Raw genomic sequence first — 26,866 nt, 5'->3', positions numbered from 1 at the left:
GTATATTGAAACTAGTAATATTCACTGTAACGTTATAGAAGTATGAATCCTTTAAGGAAAACCTGGATATTGTTTTAATATAATGCAATAGTTAACCTTCCTGAGGTTCTCCACTGTGTACTGGTATGTTGCATTGTGTCTCCTCCTCCCCCAGTAATGAAGATTTCGAATTTCTTAGCGTTAATCCTAATTTAATTAATTTATTTGTTTTCAATTATGTTTATTAGAATTGGGATTTTATTAATATTAGGTTGTGAATACATGAATGGCAGTTCTTCCCTCTACATGCTTTACTTTTTTGGGTTAGAATCCTATGTGATTTCTATTCCCAGAAAAAACCTTGGCTGCAGAGTCTATGTACCATTGTGAGTACTTATTTGTTCCACCTGGTATTGAAGTTCCTGGTAGTTCTGCTTTAGCAGTCTCAAATGATGAAGAACAAAAAGAATAAATAAAATTTTGCTATCCCTAAACTGCAGGTTTCATGCAGGCAGGAATGACTTGCTTGCAAAATTCAGTTTGAGTTGTGCACAGTTATATCCGACTGTGTGTGTGCGGTTTTGTAATGGTGCTATATGGAAGTGTTATTGGAGATTTACTCATGTGGTTTACTTATGCATTTAAAACACAATTTTTTTGTATTAAATACAGGTTTTTCTCTGTTTCAGTGTGCAAGGATCCACCCTACAAAGTTGAAGAATCAGGATATGCTGGTTTCATTTTACCAATTGAGGTTTACTTCAAAAACAAGGTATGGAATCTCATATTTTCCATTAAAAAATTAAAAAATCAAGTGTGAGGTTTTTTTAAAGTTTAATTTGTAAACTTGGATAACAATTAGGCTTACAGCTAACTTTGTCAGTGCTGTTCCTCAACTCAATATTACTGTAACTCTTAGAAATGCATAATTTCACAAAATCATAGAATGGGTCATGTTGGAAGTGAACACAGTGGATCATCTGGTCCAAGCTCCCTGCTCAAACAGAGTCATCTTAGAGCACATTGCACAGGATCACAATCAGGTGAATATCCAATGAGGGAAACTCCACAACTTTGGACAATCTGTTCCAGTGCACAGTCACCTGCATAGTAAAGAAATTCTTCCTCATGTTCAGGAGGAACTTTGTGTACATCAGTTTCTGCCCATTGCCTTTTATCCTATTGTTTAGCACCCCTGAGAAGAGCCTGGCTCCATCCTCTTGACATCCTCCCTTCAGATACTTGTAGACATTGATGAGGTCTCCTCTCAGTTGTCTCCTCGAGTCTGAACAAGCCCAATTCTTTCAGCCTTTCCTCATAAGAGAGATGCTTCAGTCAATCATGCTTGTCACTCTTCAGTCGACCTGCTCCAGAAGTTCCATGTCTCTCTTGTACTGAGGAGCCAAGAACTGGACACAGCACTCCAGATGTAACCTCACCAGGGCTCAGTAGAGGGGCAGGATCACCTCCCTCGATCTGCTGGCAATGCTCTTCCTAATGCATCCCACGATTCCATTGGCCTTCTTGGCCACCAGGGCACACTGCTGGCTCACAGACAGGTGGTTGTTCACCAGGACTTCAGGTTCTTCTCCACATGCTTTCCAGTATGTTGACACCCAGCCTGTGCTGGTGCCTGGGGTTATCCTACCCAGGTGCAGGACCCTGCACTTGCCTTTGTTCAGTTTCAGGCAGTTCTTCTCTGCCCATCTCTCCAATGTGTTGAGGTCCTTCTGAAGGACTGTACAGCCCTCTGGGTTATTGGCCACTCCTCCCAGATTTGTGTTGTCAGTGAACTTGCTGGGGAGCATCTGCCTCTCTATCCAAATCACTGATGTAGAAGTTAATCAGTACTGGGCCCAGTATTGATTCTTGGGGGACAGTATTTCGTAGATAACTAGTGAAATTAGGATTATTTGATTTAAAAAAACCCCAAACAACAGTTGAATGTAATTATTCTGAAGAATTACTAGCCCTGCTCAAAAGTGGACAGACTTTAAATAGTGCTTAAGAAAGTTTAAGAGTCACTTAAACTTGAGGAGAAGAAACCAATCTTGATTATGTTGATTACATAGGGGACTTATTGTTCTATTTTAGTATTGCAAATCTTTATAACTTGTTCAGGTTTTGGTCTTTCAAAACAGTCTTTTTTTGCACTCTTGCATGCTCTATCTTTTAGAAAACGTTCTTTTAGACTGCATGTGAGCCCTCATTCTACTCAACTCAACGTTACCGGGGCTCAGTGCCATTCTACCAAATGCAGTGCCATTCTACAAAGCTTATGTTATTGTAGTGTCTCACATTCTAGGTAATTGCTGCACTTACTCCAAGTCTCAAATAGCAAATACAAGGGTTTTCTTTAACATACATAACAGGGTCTATATTACTAATTACCAAGATGTAATTTAACTTAATTATTTTAATCAAGTCAGCATTACATCTTTAATGTGTTGAATGCTTGGTGAAAGACTAAACCAGAAAGAAAATAGAAGTGCATAAAAGAAGACTTTTTCTGGAACCCTGATCACTTAAAAATTGTGTTAGAGTTAACCATGTATGATTTCAAGTATGTATTCCAGTATTCTTTTATCTTTCACAGAAAGCTCTGTTAAGGTGTGAGATGTGGATAATTCTGCTCAGGCACTTTTTAAGTTGTAGGTAATTCTGACATGTTCCCTGTATCAATCTGTGAAGAGCAGGTCTTGGTCAACCCTGTTTGCTGTCAAAAATGGAAACAGAACTGCCTCAGTGAGTTGATCAGCCTTTTTGCTGTGCTCTTTAGCCCTATCTCCATTAGGGAAGTTGTTTTGATTCATTCAGGAAATCTAATGAAAAGCAATCTATTCTCCTTAACTTCTTTATTAAATGCTCATCCCAAAACTGTTCAAAGTAAGTCAGAAGACAGTGAGTCAATCACTGAAGCATCTCTACAGAAAGCTTCCTGCCCGACATTTCTTTTTTTGTTTTCCACTCAGACTTTTGCGTGCCTTTGCTGACTGTGGAGACCTGCAAGTCTCAGGAGTTCTCCAGCAGGAGTTCTGGCTTAGACTGAGATCAAGAGGGCAACTCACCTCACCCTCAAGCAGCATGTGGAATTAGAAAGTTTGCAAACATCCCTCACCCCTATTTTGGTGTCATGGAATACGACAAGCAGCAGTTGGACTGTGAGTCAGCTAGCTCTTCACACAGCTGCAGCAGCATGCCCTTCCCTGGGGTGGGTGAATGCAAAGGAAGAGTGGCACAAAAATTGAGCTGGCAAATTACCCCTTTCTTCTGGCTCAGCTATTCTTCCTCCCTTAAGCCACTTCACATGTATTCCAGTACAGAAAAAGAGGAGATAGACAGAAGGAGGAAGAGGAGACACACCATCATCATTTTTTCAAGGTAGACAACTTTTCAATTTCTGATTCAGAAAATACTGTAATGAATAGAGAAAGAAGGGGTACAGGAAGCCACCCAGGGCCACGGAGAATTAAATGGTGCCCATTCCCAGGACTAAAAAAAAAACTGGTAGAAAGCTTAACAGGTATTTCACAATGATGGAAAATATTTCAAACTTTAAAGAGTTAGGGAAATTACAACAACCCCTGCTCCCAAATTCAGCAGCAGCAGGCTATAGTTGTTAATCATTGAGACAAAGTCCTTAAAAATGCTTTTAGGTCAAAAGACTCCTACTTGGGAAAATGTAGTCCATACAGGATAAGGCTCATAACGTGCAGGATATTTTGTCTTCACTGTCACACTGTTTTTAAAATACAGGCAGTACAGTGACACCGAAAGTCTTTTGTGTAGTAATAGTCTGCTTTTTAATCACTGGTTATGTTCATCTGACTTTCCACAAAGTTCTTTGAAGACTTCCATTTATGAATTCTTAAAACTTTGCTTTTATGGCAAAACTACTGGTACCAACTTTTTGCCTATAGCAACATCACGGTTTTCTAAGTAGACCAGGGAATAAGTCACTTCCATTTTTTTCTGCATGAAATCATAGATTAATATTTCTAACAAGAAGAAATATCATCATCGATGGTTACCTTTGAAAATGATCTGTCAAGAAAATAGTTCAGTCTAAGAGAACTGCTTCTTCTGTCTTCAGAAAAAGACAACTGCGAGCCTTTTATTTCAGGTCCCCTTCTGTTGTTTCTGCTCCAAGTCTAGAGATGAGACAGTTAGCATGTCCCTTGGCTGTGTTTGAAATCTCTGATTTAACTTTTAGAATAACTTGAGATTTCTATGCTTTCTATTCTTCCCATCCTTGGAATCCTGAATCAAAATTAAACATGGTTAATGTGAATTTTTTTAAGCATCTGTCACTGAACAGAGCATGTATTTTGATTACATGCAGTGTTGGATGTGTGCTAAGGTTTTGATACATCTCTTCCTCCTCTTCCATCATGGTTTCCTTTTTAATAAAACTTTTCCTCAGTTTTACTTTTTATATGTGTTCTACCCTGAGACGGACATTGGTTTGGTGACTTCTCTTGCACATCAGAACCTTTGGAGAAAGGGCTACTTAATAGTGCCTTAAAAAAGCACTTACATACAGCTTCTAGAAGGGACTGTGAAAATGTGTAACAGAAAATGTACTTAATTTGTTATACCAGAGAAAAGATACTGAAGTCGGTACGAAGACTCAGCTGAAAAAGGACACTAGTGGCATTCTCGGGGCAGTAGAGCACTGGTGATTTCTTTCAAGATACGTTTGCTCTTCCTGTTCTTTCTTTCTTCATATTGGTACAGGGAACATTCAGTTTCATTTTTTCACTGCAGTGGCAGAGAATTTGGATTGTTTGTAAGCTGTAGTACAACACTTGAAATCTATCTGGCCACATTTGTTCAAGGCAATGAAGTTTCTTTAGTAAATGAGCAGACCCCATAAATAGGAGATTAAATGTAGTTGGCTGCAGCAGTTTCATACTTAGTACAGCTTGTGGAGAAAACAATAGTTTGGCTGCAGTGGAGGAATTTGCATTCAACACTTTGTACAGTGTCTTCAGCACTCTCTAGGGCTCAGAAGTGTGATTGTGTTGGTGACTGAGTTACCTTGTGTCAGCTGAATCATGATACTTGCCTATGTGCATATCTGTAGCCTGTGCATAACATGACATAAGTGTTAATTAAGCCTGGTCAGAGCTTCATGAAGTTCATGCATTTTACCTTGTGTTGTCATGGGCTGATAGGAGCTTCTCTGATTTACTGTAGCTCAGCTGACGCTTGGTAAATTCCATCATGTGTGTCTGAGAACACAAAGAATGGTTAAAAATGACATAATTTTAATTTTAATTGACAGTCTTTTTGTAGCCCTTGTTTTCAACTTAGTTAGTTTTGGTGTTAGATGTTTCTATCTGGTTATTTTCAACCCTCAGGAAGAACCTAAGAAAGTTCGATTTGACTATGACTTATTCCTGCACCTTGAAGGCCACCCACCTGTAAATCACCTCCGCTGTGAAAAGCTCACATTCAACAACCCGACAGAAGAATTCAGAAGAAAGCTGCTAAAGGCAGGAGGGGTGAGTCCTGCACCCATGTCAAAAGCCATCACAATAAAGATGTTGCTGCTTATTGCTGGTGCATGATTAGTATGATAAGAAAGATTGACCTGACAGTGAAATGAAGTGTTTTTGTGATTAACTTCATATAGGAGCTCAGTACTTGCCTTTAAGTGCAATGGGTGAACAAATGAGCATGTGCCTACCTTAAATACTTGTTAAGATACTTGTCTTCACAACCAATTAGTTAACTTCTGCGAAAGCAGATCTTGGACCTTGTCATGAAGCACTGATTGCTTGGCTTTCCAGAGATGAAATACAGGATGGCTACTGTGATGGGACAAAGTAATAAGAAAATAAGATGTCATTCATTGAAAGAGATATGGTTCTGTATTAAGCAGAATAAATTCAGTGTTTATAAAGTAAAATGAGTTAGAATCTGTAAGTATAAACAAGCTTACTTAAATTTAGTTCATCAGTGTTATGCAATCTGAACCAGAAAAGTGTACCAGCTTCTTTACTTGTTGGTAGAATTAGCTGATGTAAAGAAACCCAAAGGAAGCTTGCTCATTTGGAGGAAACAGAGGGCTAGAAGGGCCAAACATTTACATTTACAATTTGTGTGTTAGTGGAAGCTGTTCTACTGTGTTTCAAATGATGGCAGAACTATTCATACTGTCAGGGACCACCAGAGGCGAGACCATTGGGCGAGACCAGGCTGCTCAGGACTTCACCCCTCCTTGCCAGGGTGTGAAACTTTCCCTGACCAAAGGTGACCCAGTCTCCCTGGGCCTGGCTCCACCACTGGGCTGTCTTCATGGGCCTGCTGCCTCTTGTTCTTGTCCCATACACCACTGTGAAGAGCGTGACTATGTCTCCTCTACTCCTTCCCATCAGTGCCATGTTGATAGGAGGGAATGGAGGACCTGTTGGGTGCCCCCAAAGCCATCCCTCCTCCAACCTGAACCAGCCCTAGTTCTGTAGCCACTTCTCACTGCATAAGGTCTCCAGCACCACCGTCTCAGTGGCCTCTTCTTAATTCCCTACATTTTGTTGGTGGTGTTTCTTTGTTGGGGATCCAAACCATAAGCAGCACCTAGATAGAATCTGATAAGCTTCAAGCAGAGGGTAAAGCTTCTACCCTCTCCTGGTTCCCAGGGCTGTGACCTGCTCGCAAGACCTGGGGCACTGATAGCCGTTGTTTCTGCCACATGGGTGGCGCTGGCTCAGCTCACAGCCTTCCTGTGCCTGGGACCATGCCCCAGAGTTGTTTTCCAGCTGTAGCCTCATGGCTGCAGGGCTCTGCCTTGCTGGGACAGGACTTGACATTTGTTAATTGTCCTCATTGTATTTCATAAGGCTGCTGTTAACCCATTCCTCCAGACTGTCTGGATTGCTCCTACAAGTCCTGCTTGCTCTGGAGTGTCAGATGCTTCTCTTCCCCAGCTGATTATCTGCAGCCATCATGAGTGTCTTCTGTCTCCTCATCCGAGTCACTGATAGAGGTGTTAAGCAAGCCTTCATACTGTAAAATTACAAGTGTAAATGCCAGTGCTTATCTTTATTTTTAAACAGTCATAACAAAAGTGGGTAGCCATTTTTGGCACCTTTAGACAGCAGTGGGTTCTTGGCTAGAGATAAGAGGGAGTTAGTGTGAGAATGTTCAGTCTGCTGAAGAGAATCTTTGAAAACAAAGCAAAAATAAGTAGCATGTATAGTCTAAACCTTGTTGCCCTCCTGAAGAAGAGAACTGTCACAACTATAGTTATATTGAAATAGAAGCATGAATGGTGTTTTGTGTTTGCATTTTTTACATGGAAGAGGGTATCCATGTCTGAACATTTGGCTTTTTAGTGTGTTTGCAAATTAAATAAGATTTTATTCTGGAAAACTTCATGAGCCACTGCCTTAGTATTAATTGTATCAGGTCAGTTGTCAATGGACAAGTTTTACCCACAAGTTAAATAAATCTAAATGATGCCATCAGGGACTTTGGGGTTGAGGGGCAATGTTTAAAAAGGTTAAAATAGGAAGTGTCTTTTTTATTGTTAATTTTCTGTGCCTTCTAATTTTAGCTTTCTTGAGTTAACAAAAGCAAATATTTTGCTTAAGTGTAAACAACAAAATGTGGCATGTTTTGATCAAATGCTTTCCCTAAATATATCAGTGTGATCATTCTTAGAATACATTGCTTCATTGCCTTTTGTCTTCTGGATACTACAAACTGCTCAAACTGCATGGCTTGCTTTTTTATTTTTCTCCATTTCCCCAATTCCTTTTCAAGAAATAAGTACCTTCTGGTGAAGTTACCTGTGTTTTCTGCATCCCTTTATGGACTTTCTGACCTAGGAGTGTATCTGGTCTGGTTGACAGAGACAATTTAACAGCATTCTGTGTGTCTTGTTACTGACAGTCTCTGTGAAGGGCTTTCATCTCCTAATGTTGAAAAGTCCATTGCATTTTATGAAATACTGTAAACAGGCTTTTGTTAGGCTCTTGTAGAAGGCCTGGAAATTCACTCTTGCTTCCAAGTGTGTGTAGAACAGACAAGAGAATGAATGCACAAACATTAACTCACTTGTAACTTCCCTGCTTTAGGCTGAGAAAAGCATTTACAGGATAATAAAGTATGAGATGGATCTTGCACTTACTTATAAGTCAAAACAATACTTCTAGCTTATGGCTGTAACTAGTCAGTGAATTTTGACAGACAACAACTCTGACAAAATGAAGCTCATGCCCTTCAAAATGAATGAGATACCCTGTTAATGTAAAACACCTATTGGTAGCTTTAAGTAGAGTCCTTTAACATGGTGGACTTCTGCTTACATGCTTTTAAATAATGGTCTAAATTGCTTGACTTCTGTGCACCTCAAAATCCTGATCTCTAGTTTTTCTCCCAAGTGAAAGTTATGGGATGTGTTGTTCCAGTGACATGAACTACTAAACATGATTACATCTTATTTGCAAAAATATATGTGTATTACAAATCGTATATCCTTCTGGAGGGAAAAGGGCAAGGTCACCTGGTATCTGCATGCTGCTATATTCAATATAATCCTGCCTGTGTGTTTGTCACTTGCTGCAGATTCCTTGAATTATTGCTTGGATGCTCTCAACTCCCCTTTTCTTTCTCACATGCATCTTGTGGCATCCTGAATGTGAACTAGTCAAGGTTACTTGCTAGAGCCACTGTTCTTTTGTCTTTCAGACTAAGGAAGTTTTATTACCCTTCCCCATCCTTCATGTGCCCTAAGGCCTGACTGGCTGTCCTGCAGTTCACTGGGATATGAGTAATATTGGGATATTTCAAGTAATTAAAGAAGTGAGAACACAACTGTAGTACAGTCTTGCAGTGCCACTGTGGCCATTCTAGTAAAGGCAGACAGGACATTTAGGGTGGTACCACTCATGTAGATTAACTCTGTGGAATATTTATATCTTAGCATTTTATTTGATATCACTGGAATTTAAGAATAAATGTGCAGTTAGTCTTCATTAGGAGGAGGTCATCAACTTGCTCATTTCTCTTCCAATCTGACAATTTAATTTTCAACTCCTAGAATAAGGGTTTGATTTGGCTTCAGAGACTGCATTTCTGTAGTGAGGCAGGTAAATAGGAACCTTTGGTTCAGTCTTGCATAGGCTATATCCAATTTGCAAACTTCTTAGTCAAAGTTTTCCACCTTCAGAAGTATATTTTCTACATGGATCTTTCCCCGCCTGTTGGAAAGTTTTAGTTACACTTGAGTCCATCTCTGCCATTTACCTAATTTCAGTTGACCTTGTTCTCATAATTATAAAAACAAATGTGTACAGAAGAAATAAAACCTTTTCAAAAGCACACTGGGCAAATTCAACCAAACCATTCAGGACAATCGTTTATGTTCTATTTATTTGCATATATATTCTAAATGACATTTCTTTTAGAAAGGTTTGCTGTGGAAATCATGCTACTGAGAATTATTTGCACCATTTACTCAGTGTCATTCCTAATCACCTGAAGCTAACATGTATACATGTATTCTCATGTGAACTAACAACCTGTTGCTTGAAATCCCCAAGGACACCCTGTATACAAATAATAACTTTTAGTTATTCTATGTGTTACCAAGCAAGTCATCAAGCTACTGGTAGTGACAGAACTATATATGCAGTCTCCTACACAGCTCATCCTCTAGGCTGAGCACAAAATTATGCTTGAGTAGGTACAGTAGAATTGAAGTTTTCATCAAGTGAACAGCAGTAGGCGTTGATCCTTACATGGTCATTCCTTCCTAGATTTTTCAGTTATCTTCTGTGATTAGTTTCAACCTTGACACATGAAAGAACCTGAGTAAAAAGAGGCACCACTATGATTCCTGCATATAGGTATGGGAAGAGAGGTGACACTGGGAATTTATAGTGATTAAAAAATAAACTTCATAATTGAAGTAGATTTTGAATGTTGAATCCCACTGAAAACATTTGTAAATACAGTCTGACTCCATTGATGTATTTTGTGTTGTCAGCAGCACTGCTTTTTTGGCTTGCATGTTTTTCAATTTCAAAAAAAATTAATTTTTATTAAATTAATTTTGAACATGCTGAATGACCGCTACCTAACATCTTAAAATTGAACATTGCCTCTGAAAACAGATTGCTCAAGCAGCACTGTTTTGAATATAATGTTATAAATAACTAAATCTTGATTTTTGCAGGAAAAAGTAGTGAAAATATTTTCAGTCCACATTAAGACGGCAATTTAATACAGCCCAGTCTCCCATAGTTGCAAATAAATAAATAAATAAAAATATTTGTACTATGTAATGCTCCCTCCTTTCTGGAAGGAGAGTCAAAATTAGTTGTTTAATTCAGAAGTAACAGACAACATTTAATAGTTGAATTTTTTTTCCTAAAAGGAAAAGCCTTATAAATGCCCCTTAGAGAGCACTTACCACTGTGGACAAAAATAGTAAAATTCATAACTTTATTACAGATTCACGTGGCTATTAATGATACAACTTGAGGTTTCACATTTAGAGGATGAAAGAAATAGGTTACTTCTAGACTAGTAATGATTCGTTTTAGCAACAGATGAGTCCTTTGTGACTGCTTTCTGTAAAATGTGTTTGGAAATACAAGCAACACTGCTTCTGTAGCAAGACAACTCTTTTCTTGCACGCAGTTAATCTATTAATTAATCCGATTCCAAGTGTCTGCTCAATTTTTACAGAAAACTACGAAGGTAAAAATTCAGGTTTTGCCACAAACCTCTGCATTCAGGTGTTTGAGGGTTTTTTAGAAATATTTGTGATTTTACTGTTTTAACAGTTTTCAGTCAGTTGAGATGTCTGTGTAATGCTAGTTCTAAAACCTATGTTCATAATCCATGTAATGAAGATGAAATCATGGGGATTTCCCTCTTTTCTCTATCCTTCCTCTTTTGTTGCAATTCCTCGGTGTCAGAATAGTTGGCTTTTACCCAGAACCAACCCTAGGTATAATGCTCTTCTAGGGAAGGGATTATCTTTAATCTTGTTCTTCTTATAATTAAATAATTGAATTTTCTTCAACTACATATTACTTTGCTTTCAAGCAAATAACTTTAAAAATATTCTGTGTTGGTTTAAGTAGGAATAATAGTTGTTCAGGACACCTGTATTTTCATTGTTACTCTTAGTGCTTTCAGCAGTGAATGAATCCGTTCTTCACTGTAAAGCAACACAGGGTGCGGCAGCCCAGAGCCACACAAAGAGGTCCATTTGTCTGCTACTGATGAGTATAATTCATCTGCAGTGCTGTGGAAACGTTGTAGTAATGTTTCATTTTTCCCGGAATTCTAGCAGATAACTCATGGCTTTTACTGAAAGTGCTGTTGGAATTTTTCTGCAGCACACTGTGGGAAAGCTCACCAGCCTGTTCTGAATATGCTGTGTGAAGGTGTTCTTAGGTGACCAGCTCAGTAAATGAAACTACAACAGTTACCTTGGTGTGGATCTGATTATTCCAGCTTTGTTGAGGGCTTCCCTTCATTCAGGAAAATGAAAAACTAGGAGACAGACAACATATTTTTGGTAGCAGTTCATTCCTCTGCAGAAGCTCTGTGTTTCCTAATAATGAAATTGTGTTGGTCTGGAGCAAGGTGACAGCTCATGCAGCTCCTGACTGTGTAAGTATGTATGTGGGGTTGGTAGATCTATGGTTCCTGTGTGTCAGGAGTGGCATGATCATAGAATAGTTTGAGTTGGAAGGAAACTTTACAGGTCATCTAGTCCAATGACAATCTAGGGTCATCTTCAACTAGATCATGCTGCTCAGAGCCCTGTCCACCTGACGTTAAATGTCTCCAGGTAGGCATCCTCTACCTCTCTGGATAATGAGTTCCAGTGCCTCACCACCCTCATTGTAAAAAAATTTCATCCTTACAGCTAGTATAAATTTACCCTCATTTAGTTTAAAACCATTACCCCTTTTCCTATCACAAGCCCTGCTAAACAGTACCCCTCAAGCTCTCATGTATTCCCCTCTTTATGTAGTATAAGTTTGCTGTAAGATTTCCCCAGAGCTTTCTCTTCTTCAAGCTGAACAGCCCCAACTCACTCAGCCTTTCTTCATGGGAGAGGTTCTCCAGCCCTCTGATCATCTTTGTGGTCCTCCTCTGGACCTGGTCCAACAAGTCCACATCTTTGCTGTGCTGAGGGCCCCAGAGCTGAGGTTTCACCAGAGCAGAGGGGCAGAATCACCTCCTTCAACCTGCTGGCCATGCTGCTTTTGATGAAGCCCATGATACAGTTGGTTTTTTGGACTGCAAATGCATATTGCTGGCTCTTGTCCAGCCTCTCATCTACCAGCAGCCCCAAGTCCTTCTTGGCAGGGCTGCTCTTCATCTGTTCATTCCCCAGCCTGTATTGATACCATGGGTTGCCCTCACCCAGGTGCAACTCCTTGCACTTGGATGTGCATTTGTACAAATTAGCAATAAGAGAGGACCAACTTCCATGGAACATTTTAAGACTGTTCCTCATTCTTTGTGTTACCAGGATCTGAAAAGCAAAGTTTTTGTTTTGAAAGTGATTTGTTCTTGATGGGTACATAGGTACTCCAAGCTGCCAAACATCCATTGGTAGATATGTTGTTTTCAGAATATTGTTGTTGTTGTTTGTTCATTTGTTTGTTTTTGTTGGTTTTGTTTGGGGTTTTTTTGTGTGAAGACTTCTGATTCAATTTATTACAAGGTATTACAGTTCCATAATTTTTTCCCAGATTGCTGGAAAAGAAATAGTAGAAGAGGGATCCTGATTATATTATGATAATTTGTAGTGCACAGTTGTTGTTCCCTGATCCCTTCCTTTGTTCAACCGTGCATGGAACTGCATAAATTAAATGCACAACAGTTTTTCTTTCTGTAGCACTCAGTTGCCTTGACTAGCAAATTGGAATACTCCTAGAACACTCTGAAGGGAAACTTTTTGCAAGGGCATGTAGTGTTATGACAAAGGAGAATGGCTTCAAACTGAAGGAAGGTAGGTTTAAATTAGATGTTAGGAAGAAATTCTTTACTGTGAGGGCGGTGAGGCACTGGAACATGTTGCCCAGGGAAGTTGTGGATGCCCCATCCCCGGGAGTTTTCAAGGCCAGGTTGGATGGGGTTCTGACCAACCTGGTCTAGTGAAAGGTGTCCTTACCCACAGCAGGGGGGTTGGAACTAGATGATCTTTAAGGTCCTTCTAACCCAAACCATTCTGTAATTCTTAAGATGCCAGCAGCTCAGGTATTATGGAGACTGGCCACTTCAGGTTGATGGTTCCTAGCTAGAATGTGAATAACAGTGGGTTTTCTCTATGCACAGGTTTTTTTGGGGGAAGAATAGATCTTCCTTTGCTCTTGCCCAGGAAGTTATCTTACATTTAAAGCAAATGGTAGACAAAGGTCTTAAATACAAACTCAATAGCTGAAGGCTAGTGAAGTGAGTGTTTGGTGAACTAGAGGCAAGATACCACTACCAGCAGATCAATTAAGTTAACCAAAGAATGCATTTATGTAATGCTTTATTGGCACATATGACAAAAGAAGTATCTTTCTCTAGGCATGAAAGAAGTATTGGAGTTGGTAAGTTGTCTTACGCATCTGTCCATAATCACATTGTGAATAAAAATACTTCATGTACACTTGTGCATTTGCTCTGTGGTAGCTGTTTACCATAGAAAATAAGACAAGCAAGATATTCGTGTTATATTTAAATGCTGTGATTTAGTCTTACATTGTTTTCATGAATTTTTCTTATATATGTTATTAGGATGAGATCTTGTTGAGCTAAAACTTGTACAGAATGGCTTATTAGTGGCGGTCTAGGAAACCTCCCAGTTACAGTGTAAGCCAGAAGACAAAATTAAGAAAGGTAATTTTCTCTTGTCCAAGTTTAGTGTTGTGTGTTAAGCAGCTACCCGCACTAATAATGGCATTTTAGTTTCACAGAGAAAGAGAGATGGAGTGTGGCTCCTTCCATGTCCAGTGTGCATTATTAAAATAACTGTCCTCCCAGTAAAGCAGTCTTTGGTGTTGTGGGAACAGAGGGACTTTGTGGCAGGACAGGGAAAAGCATCAGTGGGTATCTGTGTTTTCTTCTGGTTTTGTCCAGTCACATCAAGCAGTTAGCCCATTGCAGTGCTGCTATTGGCCTGGTTTCTCTGTTGTGACTGGCATCCTCTGCAGTGTTGACATCATCTCTCCATCTTCACTAAGATGAAGGGTGGCTTTCTTGGGAGCTCACCTCACCTGCTGAATGAGCTTCTGAATGCCTTATGGAACAGTTCATCAAGCCTTTTTTTCTTTTTCCGAAATATCTTCTAAACCAATAGTTATGCTTGTATGGTGGAACTTCTGGACAGCAGAGAATGATTTTGGAAAGATATTATCCATGTATTATTTGTGAACTTGCTGAGAGTTTACTCGATCCCACTGAATCTTTAATGAAGACATTAAACATTGTGGACTAAGTGTTGATCCTGGAGGGATGCTAGTAGTCACTGGCCTCTAGCTGGACCTCCCACAGCTTAAGAGAGTAACTTGAGTCCAGCAGTCCAGATAGTTCTGCACTCATCTAATGATCCATTTCTCCAGTCTGTATCTCATAGATCTGTCTGTAAGTTGGGCAAGACTTTTCTTGTTGATTCTTCACATTTTTGTCCTTCCAGTGGCTGAAAGTGGCTTCCAGGAGGATTTTCTCCATCTTTTTCCTGGGGACTGAAATGAGACTGATGGGAGTCTTGTTCCATGAATCTTACTTCTTGAAGATGGGTGTGATGTTTATCTTTCTGAATATGAAGGTTTTGGAGATGATAGAGAACTGTCTTTCACTGGTGCTGCCAGCTCCTTCAATACCCCTGTTTGCATCCGGTGTCCCTGTGGATGAAGTGCCACCTAACTCAACACTTCTGTCTTGTGAGTACTGACTCACTGCCACAGACACTGTGAGGAATGCTTGATTACCTTGGAGGCCTGAGGAAGTAAGATCTTATTGTGAAAACAGAGGCTAAACCAAGATTGACCACATAAGCCATGGGGTCTCTTGCCACATTGAACAGTGGGCTCACATTTTCTCTAGTCTTCCTTTTACATCCTGTCTGGTTTTAGAAGCGTTTTTTTTTATCAGTCCCTTCATGTAATATTAGTTGCTTCCTACGGGTGCAAGGAATTTCCATTCATGAGGATTATGAAGTTTCCACTAACAGTTAAATTTAAGATATATTTTTTTTAAATTGAATTTTAAGCAAAATGGAAAACCCAATGTGGATATGTAGCAGCATAGAATATCTTAAGTTGGAAGGGGGATCTTTAAGGATTGTCAGGTGGAACTCCATACGCTCCTCATAGGACTACCTAAAACTAAACCATATTACTAAGAGCATCATCCAGACTCTGCTAGAACTCTGTCAGGCTTGGTGCCATGACCACCTCCCCGGGGAGTCTGTTGGAGTGCCTGACCAACCAGTAAAGAACCTTTTCCTGATGTCCAGTCTGAACTTCTTCTGATACAACTTCATTCCATTTTCTTATGTCCTGTTGCTGCTCACTAGAGAGATCAGCAGCTCCCCCTCTGCTGCCTCCCTTGACGAAGGTGTAGGCTGCAGTGGAGTCACTCCTCAGCCTTTTCTTCTCCAAACTGAACAAGCCAAGTGGTGTCAAGCTGCTCCTTGTAATTCTTGCCCTTGAGGCCTTTCACAACCCTAGTCTCCCTTCTCTGGGCACACTAATAGCAATGACCTCCTGGTACTGAGGTGCCCACAGCTGCACACGGGATTTAAGGTGAGGCTGCACTTGTGCAGAGTAGACTGAGACAGTCACCTCCCTCGACATGTTTCTCAGTACAACGTATTCTGCAATTGCTGTATTTGTACCCTGGTATTAAACTGTGAAACTAACTGTTTTCTCTTGGCCATCTTTCTAATCCTTATCCAGGAGCATGTACCCTAATCCACACATTTTTTAAAACACTTAAGTCTTTGTGAGCAAGCACAACTAACTCTACTTTTACACATCCTATTACTGTCACCTCTGGCCTCATCAAAGATAAGCTGTGAGATTAGGTATACCTCTACTCTACTCAAATATAGTCAAGCAGAATCTTTGACGGAACAGCAAAGCTGTAACTAGAATTTCATGCTTTGCATACTGGTGAATTCAGAGTGTGATTACATGACTCTAAATTGATTGTTTAAAGACCAACCATCTCATCTTGCTTTGCTGACACCAGCACTCATGTCTTATTCCACCAGTTTGTCTGATCCCACTGAGCTGTTGATTTGTAGAGGGGACTGAGGAGAAGAATTAATATTCCTGGGTCTTGTCACTGAAGTGATTCATTATGAGAGCAGCCAAGTACCAGCTGCAGGTGTTCTTGGGTGCCTGGCTTAAGCATGACCTGCAGCCATGTCCTCCCATCTATTGAGGTGTACTCCTCTTGACACCTCTAAGCTAGCAGGGAACTTACAGTACAGGTAGGAGGAAACAAGTAAAGTGCACATAGCAGGCTGTACAGGAGAGCTGCCGTGTTTTTGATGAACTTGCATTTTTGCTGCAGCAGTAGTGTCTTTCTGTGATACGCTCATTCCCACCTTTTCCTTCTTTGATGTAGCCTTGACTTAGTACAGCCACATACAGAGAGGCACATATTGCCAGTATGATAGTAGCAATGTGAACTGGAATTCCGTCTTACTGATTACACATTAAAATTTTGTATCTATAGTTGCTGTTTTTCATGGGGTTTATAATGAAATAGCAGGCTGCTGCAGGATTCAATACAACAAAACTTTTAGGGATCAAGGTTTGGTATGTCCAGATTTTGTTTTCTAAAAGCTGTATGGGATTTACTTTCTTTTTGTGTGTAACTAGATTTGCCAAATCAGACCTCACATGGTAGTAATGCTGTTCATCCCATCCCTGTAAATCTTTCTGTAAACTCTCGTCCTGTTTTGAAACACGGTCTGTAATATTAAGACTGTTAATTGTCCAAGTACTTGCCCAGAAACTGATATATCTTAGAAGTCTATAGCCTTTTTTAAAATGTCAGCTTCCTAAGAATGTCTGTGTATAATGATGAATATATAAGTATTCCCAAACTGTAATGTTTCTGAATTTTAAAAAGAAAATTTATGCAGTAGTTAAACCTCAGTTTATTTTAGTGACTCCAGAGACTTTTATGCTCCAGGGAGAAAATGGTAGCTTTCAACCCTAGGAGAAGGAACTTCTGGCAGAATTTTTTGTTTCTTTGCTTTTAATTTCAGGGCAGGGCAAACCCTGATCCTCCTGATTTTATTTCTGTTCCACATGGATATGTATCCTTTTGTCATATGAACAAAAGTATTTTGGGCAATAAAATATCTGCTTAAACTCTGAAATTAATGGATTCATTTATGTTTGCTTTTTCTGAAAGATGGTTTGATTTTATGCAAATGGTATGTTCTATTAAGTTTGTGGGATTAAAAAACATTACAGAATTCAATTTAAAGAACAATACTATTTAACTACCCATTTGACATCATCTATGGGAGTAAATAATGACACATTCATTTTCTCTGCTTTTGTGCAGGTTTATGGTATGTACATGTGGCTACAAATTTTCCTTGTGGCTGATTGTTCTTTGTTAGCTTGTGCCTTCTCCTACATTCAGCTGGGCTGAATGCAACCAAAGCCCTTGGCAAGTTGAGGCTAAAAAGTATTCATCAGGCCAAAGGATCACTTATTGTAACTTAAAATAGCTAATAGCTGTCAACATTACCATGATTACAAGAAGTAGTGTTCATTCCTTTTGGACAGATGATTTTTCAGAGTTCTGGCTCTTGAGAGGTTCTGGTTTAGGTGTCTGAGAAATTGAAATGAAGAATTGGAGAAAACAGTTGTTATTTGCTCTGTGTGGGATCTTATGTCACAAAATGTTAGAATACATAACTTTTTTTTTTTTTTTTTTTTTAAATTTTAATACATGAACGTACAGTCAAGGAAGAAAAACAACTTTATTGCCTTCTTCCTCTGCCTTTGCATTCTAGCTGCATTGTTGAAAACAGTCTGGTAAAAGTAAATTTTATTACCTAGGCATGTCCCTCAATATTCTCTAGGCTACCATACGATCTTCTGAACAAAGTTCTCTGCAAAAAGATTCATTTGGGGCAGTATTTAATTTTTTTTTTTAATTGAAATCCAGTCTTCAAGAAATTGGAGGCAGTAAAATATCATCCTAACTTAGAGAGGTAAAATGTGAAGTATACATATCTACATCCTAGATTTCCCAGTTTTGCAATTCCCATTTTTTTAATTAGTGTAATATGCATGAGGCGTGCAATGGGTCAGCTCATTCCTGACCCCTGAGTCAGAGGATGGTTTGGTTATCTGAAGAGACAAGGATAATCACACAGGATATCCACAAAACCAGTGTGACTTTGTACATGGGAACCTGTGGGAAGAGAGGGGTGTTTCCTTGCAGGTGCAGAGCTCTGCATCTTCTCTTCAGCTTTGCAGGGCTTGTCAGACAGCAGCTAAGATGTCTCTGGCCTTTAGTGCATTGAAACAATGGATAAATGAATAGCTGTGCTAGGAATCAGAGAAATCCAGGCACAGCAACACTGGAGCACAAGACAAGATTTTAGCTGAGTTTCTTTCAGATGGAAGGAATAATCTTTACATGTCTGGTAACTGCTCTGTGATGGCTGATTTATCTGTGGTTTCTGGAAGTGATCTGTTTGTACCTAAGAGTCTTTAAAATCAAGAGAGGGAGCTAGATTCTTTTTATAGCAAAATTGCTGCTTGCTTAGCAGGCATACAGTTTATTTTCTGTACTCTAGATAACACAGAAGCTGAAATTAGAGACATACTGCTTTTATTTAAAACCTCAGGCTGTTTTTTACAGTGTAGCTTTGTGGTGAGTTAACCTTGGCTAAGGGCTGAACTCCCAACCAGATGCTTGGTCATTCATTATGCCTCCTCAATAGGGCCAGGGGAGATAACAGGGTGGGAAAGCTCATAGGTTAGGATACAGATGAGAGATTGTTTACCAGTTAGTGTCATGGGCAAAACAAACTCTACTTGGGGTTAACAGTGTGGTTTCATTAACCCATCCCATACTGAGAAGAAATATGGATACTGTTTGTTGGACTTTAATTCTTCTACCAGTGAGATTTGTTAGTTCTTAGGCAGGCGAGACTCTCTCTGTTCTTGTTGTTAATGTTTGATTGACATGCTTTTTGTCTTGCAACAGATCATGGTAATGTCAGATGGAACATCATTCTCTTCAGGACAGAGCCTTCATCTCCCCAGCCTTCCTAGTAACTCCCTGTCTTTTTCTGAAGCGAAGAAGAAGTCATCTCATGGGCCAAAGGTGAATCTTATTTTGCTAGAAGACACTTCAGCTAGTGGTGCTTTTCCTGGAAATTACCTTGAGAGGGAAAAAGATTTCTAGTTATTTTTGCAATCTTTCCTATGATAGCAGGTCTTGATATTTCTTTGCTGTGAACTTACTGTATGCCACATCAAAATACTGCAGGACAAGAGTGGCTGTGGAACAAGTGCCAGTTAAAGTTTTCTGGTTTTTGTACTTGTGCAATTGTTTTCCTCCTTTTCCAAAAGGAATTGTAATGGTCTGTTGTAGTATTAGGCGATTCTGGTAGAGGAAGTGTGATCTGCAGAAATGTAAATATGAAATAATAGTATAATAATAATATCTTTTATTAATCTCTTTTATAGATAATTGTGTAGAGTGAAACTTGAAGTTGTATTATTTAGGATTATTAATTTTTTTAAATTTCAGGGGTTAATTCTTTACTAGATTTTTCAAAGACAGCAGCGTGTCATCAGTCTGTAGGAAATCAAATTGAATCCCCAACCCTAGAACGTGGTAAAAAGGTATAATCTCAGGAACCTTCTGAGTAATACAAATGGACCTTTCCAAAACAGCAGAAAATTTCTTCAGTTTGACAAAATTAATTGGGAAATATGGGAAAATAAAGAGCAACTTGTTGTTTATTCAAGTGAGAAATGCAACACAGTGGACTGCTTCGTAAGTGAATGAACATATAAGCCTTTTCTCCATTCTGTTAAATTGTTTGGGGTTTTTTTCATAGCGTCTTTTCGATTTGAAATATCTTACTTAATCTTGCAATGCATGTATTGCAAGGGGCAATACCTGTTTTTATTAATAACTTTCATGTTCAGTGTCTTTGCCAAATCTCATACCATGCACGAATTGTCAGGTAATAAACTAGGCGTATGCCTAAGACAGGATAGTGAGGATACATAGTAAGTAAGCACAAGTGAAAAGTGTTTTCTGGCATCTCTCTGCCTGGTTTGCATTATATTTCAGTGCCTCGCAATCTCTAATGTAGGTGGCTGTGCACCATTTAAAGCATGTGTGAAAGTATGGTTGTGTTCCTAAGAAGAAACTGAAGTCTAATATGAGGGTTAGACTGAAGGTGCTTCCTTTGGCATGCTAAAATGATTGCTTAATTCCTCAAAGGAAGGCACCTGGCTACACCACGTGTGGAAGCAAGGTGCTGTTGGTTAGATTAGGATGTATCTTCATCTCATTGGATACCAAAGATAAGGTACTTCAACACTTTACCATCTATAATGGGGGTTCTTGTGAGGTTGTGTAGGTAGCTCTCTAGAGTTCAGTTTCAAATGACTTCTTAAGATTCAGCTGATTTTTTGTTTATTTTAATGGAGATGGTATTAGTAAGCCGCAGTATTTTGATTCTTAAAAAAATCTCTAATCTTGAAAATAGAGAGGACAGGCAGAAATATAAGAACTTACTGTATGCATTTTTTCAGATTTAAAAATAGCTGCAAACTAGCTACGAATACTTCTGTTGCTTCTAAATCAGTTATATTACTGTGTCTGTTCATATTTATGTGAATACTACATGCACAGAATACAGAGAAGCCGCTTGATTAGGGTTTTTTTGGGAATGATCATGTCTTTTGGAATGAGCTTTACTGTCAGTGCAGTGAAGTGAGATTCATTTTTATAAACAAAGAAAACAAAAGCTCTTATTCCTGCTTGTGACCAGAAGAAACATAAGTTGTTTCATGCTCCCCCTTTTGGATTTTTCTGTCTAACTAGAGAGCTTTGTAGTTCTCCATCTTCTTCTTATTCTTCTGATGTCATTGTTGTGTCATTGGTCATAACAATTTGGTGGCTTGGGCTAAACTGAAGTCTGGAAAGCTTTGTAAACATGTGAGCAGCAGGTAAATGAATCTCCTACCCTCCAGTATTTGCGGAGGCTTTCAGAATGTTTGTTTTCCTTTTTTTTTTTTTTCCAAATCAGTTTGTGTTGTTCTTCAATAATAAACACATTTGTATTCAATAGGAACCTGAATTTCCTTGATCAAGGAATTACTTTTAGATATCTTCCTCCTCTTTTCCTCTAAAGAGCAGTAGGCATATATGACACTAGTTGTAGTCCATTGACTTAAGATGGACGCATTATTTCAATAAACATAATTTTTTTAAATTAGAAATGAAAATAAGGCACATTATTATGGTCACTACTACTAAATTTGTAGTTTAAACTCAGAGTACAGTACACTGACAAGGCCATGCCAATGTGCTCAATTTAATGACTTCATAAAATTTAATGAACTGCCCCTGCCCCTCTGCCTTCTCCCCCCCACCCTGCCTCTACCAAGTGCTCCATTTGCTAATTAGGTTCCTAATGTCTGTTAGTAGATGAGGAGGTTTGCGGTGGTTTCCAGACGTTACTGCTTATTCAAACTCATGTTAAACCAAATTGGGAATTACATTTTGTGAAGAAAAGTAAAAATCCAACCCTGCAATATATACAGAGTTCAACACCATTTTTTGCCCTGTAGTTACAGAATTGTTTTAATCTGCAAATGTGTTACCTATTGAGCAGCATTCATGTGTCTCTCAGATTTACAGGACAATGTATTCTGTGATTTAAACTTAATATCATGAGCTCATTAAGAAATACAACAAACATGACAAACTGGGTCGGTCCCCTTTGCCCAGACTAGTTTATCATATGAATTCACTTACTTATTCACTGCTCAAGTCATAAAGTTTCATAATTTATAACCTGTAACTCTTAATCCATGCACTTGTGATACATAAAAAACTGAAATCAGTTACCTAGCTGAGAGTGAGAGTGCTTCTCCTTCCTCATCTGTCACATTGCAGGCATCCCCTATATCACAGTGGGAAGCATGAAAGTCTGAGCAGTACTGCTGGTAATGAATCAACTTCAAAAACTGGGGGTTTTTTTTGTAAACCAATGTTTGATGTCTTCCAGATTGGATGTTTGGCCTATGTAATTTCTATGAGTTAGTAGATTCTGATGAAACTGCCAAAGATGAGGAGACAGTGATTTCCAGGTATCATGGCAGCATAATGGCTCTTTAGCTCTTTCTGGCCATTTGCCCTGCCTACAATATGTAGTCTGCCCCCAGAATGCATCTCAGGCCTTAGCATGAACTGTGTTGGCCAGAATCTGAGCAGGAGCTGAGTATAACAGTCTCAGTAGCACGATTTTTCTCTGCTGGTAAAACTTAAGATTTTTATCATGCTTTCTAAAATACTTATTTTTAAAGCTATGTTAGCCCCTTTCATAGAGCAGTGCTATATGTCTTAAAGTACTTCATGTATTTAGTGTTACTTGGCTTAAGAAAGGAAAATATGTGCAGATATTTTAACATGCATATGATCCTCTGTATTATTCTTTTGGTGTTTGATATGCGAGGCATCAAAGTAACATTCACTTGGGTTGCTTCGGTATTTGATGAATACCTAAATGTAAGCTGTGGTATGCAAATATATTACCTGTCAAAACCCTACCATCTCAATTTTTTACATGAACTTGAGAACAGACTGTTTTATTTGTCCCTCTTAGTAGAAATACTTAACTTACTTCTTGCAGCACAGCTTAAGGTGGGAAGGAAAAGAAACATTTAAACACCGTTAGATTTTGATAAATAAGAAAATGGTTTGAAAGTACATTCTGATTTTCAGCAAGATCTATGCTGTACGAGATATGAAAAATTAGCCACTTTTCATCCCCACCAGCCTTCCACATCCATTATTAGGTTTGAAATAATTTACCATTGAGTATAATTTGACTTTTTTTCTGTCTTCAAATTTTATGTTCCTTTTGCTGTTTCCTTTATGTCATTATTGGCTTCTGTTTGGGTAATTGCAGAAATTTAGGAAATAAGAAAATGTGCTTTTTTTTACTTAGAGAATGAATGCAGATGTAAATTCAATGGGTTGGCCATCTTAATGAAAGGGTAACTCTGAGAGACCATGTGAGAATGATGTATAAATGTCTGTATTATAAGTACATCAAATACTTGTACTATGATTTCTATGAAAACATCAGCTTCCATGTTGCAGAAGGGGAGAGAAGTCCAGTTGTAAAATTGAGAAGACTAGATCTCAAGTTCCTGTTGATTTTAATGCTACTCTACCCCAGGGCTGTGGTCTCATCTCCTGGAAAACCTCTAAAATGAGACTGTCCTTTGAAGCAATTTAAAATAACGTGTTAAGGAGAGGAGTAAGAAAAATAAGGACTCCATCTAGTTTAGGAATGGTACGTGTTTTATTCCTCCCCAGGGCAACACTTACAGTTCTGGCATGATAGAGCAAGATGTGATGCTAAATACATTAATCATATGTCAAACTTTGGTGCTGAGCATCAGACAAAGTAGACAAGTTTTTTTTTTTTAAATTTTAAAGAGAAACACCTGAAAAGGAGTTATGACTAAAGTAAAACATCTCAAGGAATGATTAGTGTAATTGAATAATTTGTGCAGCACTGTGTGAAAACTCAGTGTTTCACTAAATAAGATATTGAGAAGGGAAGAACACTTCAAAATAATTATTTTTACTTAATTGTTTCCACCTCTTGCTACAGAGAAGGGAGATACTGCAGTTCTTGCACAAGTTTTATGTGTAAACTATTCAGGTCCTACAGCATTAATTACTGGCTTAACACATCCTGACTGAACAAATTAGAAGTAGCTATCTACTATTAGTGGGTGTAGTCTCAGTCTTCTCTAATTGACACCACTTCCATTAAGCAGGTTAATTTTGCTTTGTTTTCTTGTGTAGTTTTTTTTTTTTTTCTTAGAGCAGTTCTACTGCATCCATTATTTTAAAATTAGACAGCCCTCAGAAGGATGAGGCTGGCCATGTCCTGCTTTGGTCCTTTATGTTCCACCACACTTCTGCTGTCCCATCTACATTGTAGGTAAAAGGGTGGTTAAGTAAAGATAAAGTGAAATATGTTTTCTCTTCTGTAGCTTTGTAAATCTGTGGCAGATTTACAGCCAGATATACCATATTTAGATACACTTCTGTTCTAGGTAAAGGAAAAAGAAATCAGTGGGTATATGCAATGCATATTGAAGTGTTGCCTAAAGATTGAGAGCAGAAAAAATTCCAGGCAAATTTAGTAGAGATAGATAATAGAGCAGGTCTTTAATGAAGGCCTTCTGGTGCAAAGAGTACAGAAAAGGTGTGCCCTGTGTCCAGGCGTTCCACAATTTATGGTCTGATCCAAGAACCACCCACCCCCAGGTCTGCCCCCTGGGCACACCTCCCCAGAAATTGAGTTGGAGGTCCTAAGACCCCTTTCTTCCTCATCTTCCTCTTCTTCACATCACGTTCTGTTTTTGGAGTTTCTCCAAGGTTCCAGGCTTGAAGGTTGCTTTGACTATGATGGTATCTTGTTTTTGAGGCCTGGGGTCTAAATGTTCTTAAACTGGAGGTGTTTAGTACAGTCCTACCTTGATGGGAGCCTAAACAAGCCTGAAGAATTTAGAAAATTTGATATGAAATGGGGGAATAGGGTTTAGTGACTGTTAACTACCATTCTAAAGTATGACGACTATACAGCTACATTAAAATCTACAAAAGCTAAAAATCCTAAAAATTCAAAGGCATGAAAGTGTTTCTCTAAGTTTCTTGCATGCTAGGCAACATATAGATAGAAATGCTTATAATCAGTTTAGAAGAAAGTAAGCAAGCCACATAGACTTCTTGACCATGCATTCCTGCAAATTGAAATGTCACTTTGCAGGTTGGAAGTAATATGAAAATGAAACTTGTCTTATAGAGAGTGCAACAGGTGTTTAGGACAGTACAGTTAGTCTACTGGCTGCTTTTGCAATACCAAAAGCCCACTTCTGGCAGTTTCAGTGCAAGTGGGCAGTGCAGAACTATTCTTGTCTCTTGAAAATTCTGGGTGTTAATTCTCAGAAGAAAGGATCCCATATGACCCATTATGAATAGTTCCTTTATTGCTGGTTCCTTCATTCTCAGTTCCCTTATTATCAGTTATAGCTGCAGATCACCACTTTCCTTGCCATTTCAACTTTTCAGATTCAGATACTGCTTTTCTTTTTCTGGTTTTTCCTGTCTTATAGAACCTCAAAGTCATCACCTTCTCAGAAACACTTCTCACTTTTTAAATTTTAAAAAAATGCATTCAAATGCTAAGCAGAAACATGAGCAAATATATAAAGAAGAAAGCTTTTTTAGTAAAGGAAGTTTTCCATAAAAAGACATTAACTATTGGCTGTCCAATCAAATCTTCTATAGCTGGGCTGGACCCAGAGTCATCATTGTGTATAAGGAAAAGGATCTGGCAAAAGCTGGAGAGAGGATCACAGAAGAGAAGTCAAACTTTGCCTGAAATGTCATCAAGAGCACATGTTTTGCTCTGATTGTGCAGTAGTTCTGTTGATGTCATATGGTTCATATCATCATTTTTCCTTATAATTTTTTCTGATAGCTAACGGTGATGGTAAACATTCATAGACTGCTTTTATGTTCATCTTATGAGGTTTCTTAAAAAAACATGTATAATGCATAAGATAAAAACTAACTTATCTTGCAGATATTGTTAAGCAGTGGTAATGCTCACGTTTTACCACTTTGTTTGTTTGACCAAAATGTTGGGGGTTGTATCTATTCTTATGTAGGTATTTCTGGTTTTCCATCTGCAGTTCCAGGTTTTGAATTCATATTCAGTATGGAATCCTATGTCCATATTGTGTCTGCTTTTTGAGCCTTTAAGGTTTCTTTCTTTTTTATTCTTCAGTAAAATTTTGCCTCTCCTTTTTGCAGGACCCAACTAGGATTCTAAACACAAATAGCAGCAGCAGCAGTAGTAACAGTTTTTCAAAGACCCACAAGTTAACAAAGGAGCACAAAGAAAAATCTTCTAAAGACTCAAAAGAACATAAAAGTGCCTTCAAAGAACCTTCCAGGGAACATAACAAATCTTCCAAAGAATCCTCTAAGAAACCCAAAGAAAACAAACCACTAAAAGATGAAAAAATGGTTCCTAAGATGGCCTTCAAGGAACCCAAACCCATGTCCAAGGAGCCAAAATCTGAAAACACCCCAATCCTTGCCATAACTTGTGGGCAGCAGCAAGAAAAGAAGACTCTTACAAAAAAGCCCTCTGTGCTGGACTCTGATGAACCTTCTGCAAAAAAAAGAAAAAAAAACAGCTCGGATTCGTTATTTAAAAGTTTTTCTAGCGCCCCACCACTGATTCTTACTTGTTCAGCTGACAAAAAACAGGCAAAGGATAAATCTCAACTCAAAGTGGGGAGAGTCAAAGTTGAAAATGATGCACTGGAAGGGAAGACGCCTACTCTGCCGCCTTTTGATGATATTGTAGATCCCAGTGATTCTGATGTGGAGGAAAACACGTCCTCCAAATCTGAAGTAAGTGATTGATTGGTTTTGCTTAACATATGTTGAGTGTTCCTAGTCTTTGGAATTGTGTGTCATATTTGTGTTTTCCAGTTCCTTTCTCCTGTCTAATGGTAGATTATCCATACTGAAGGAAGTTGATTGGGATGTTCAAACTTGATGCACGTTCTGGTTGAATTGTATTGCCTAT

The 26,866-nt window shown here is 38.7% G+C and overlaps 1 protein-coding gene across 4 annotated transcripts in view; it reads left to right on the top strand.

Moving 5' to 3' along the window:
* The window catches only part of MLLT3 (MLLT3 super elongation complex subunit), a 116,445-nt gene that overhangs the window by 56,324 nt on the left and 33,255 nt on the right, over positions 1 to 26,866 (top strand). The window contains exons 1-5 of one of the 4 annotated variants that reach the window (XM_018081009.1): positions 687 to 751; positions 2,952 to 3,360; positions 5,343 to 5,486; positions 19,198 to 19,317; positions 26,080 to 26,688. In XM_018081009.1, the coding sequence (XP_017936498.1) occupies positions 19,201 to 19,317; positions 26,080 to 26,688 (726 nt within the window). In that variant the 5' untranslated portion in view covers positions 687 to 751; positions 2,952 to 3,360; positions 5,343 to 5,486; positions 19,198 to 19,200. Of the gene's footprint in view, positions 1 to 668; positions 752 to 2,951; positions 3,361 to 5,342; positions 5,487 to 19,197; positions 19,318 to 26,079; positions 26,689 to 26,866 lie in introns of those variants that run through there. The other 3 variants (XM_029962933.1, XM_029962935.1, XM_029962934.1) reach the window with 3 other exon arrangements.

The sequence above is a fragment of the Manacus vitellinus genome, unplaced genomic scaffold (assembly GCF_001715985.3).
Source record: "Manacus vitellinus isolate BGI_N305 unplaced genomic scaffold, ASM171598v3 scaffold_50_pilon, whole genome shotgun sequence".
Classification (NCBI taxonomy): domain Eukaryota; kingdom Metazoa; phylum Chordata; class Aves; order Passeriformes; family Pipridae; genus Manacus; species Manacus vitellinus.
Note: the sequence above shows the minus strand (reverse complement) of the source record. Positions and strands in the feature narration are given on the sequence as shown.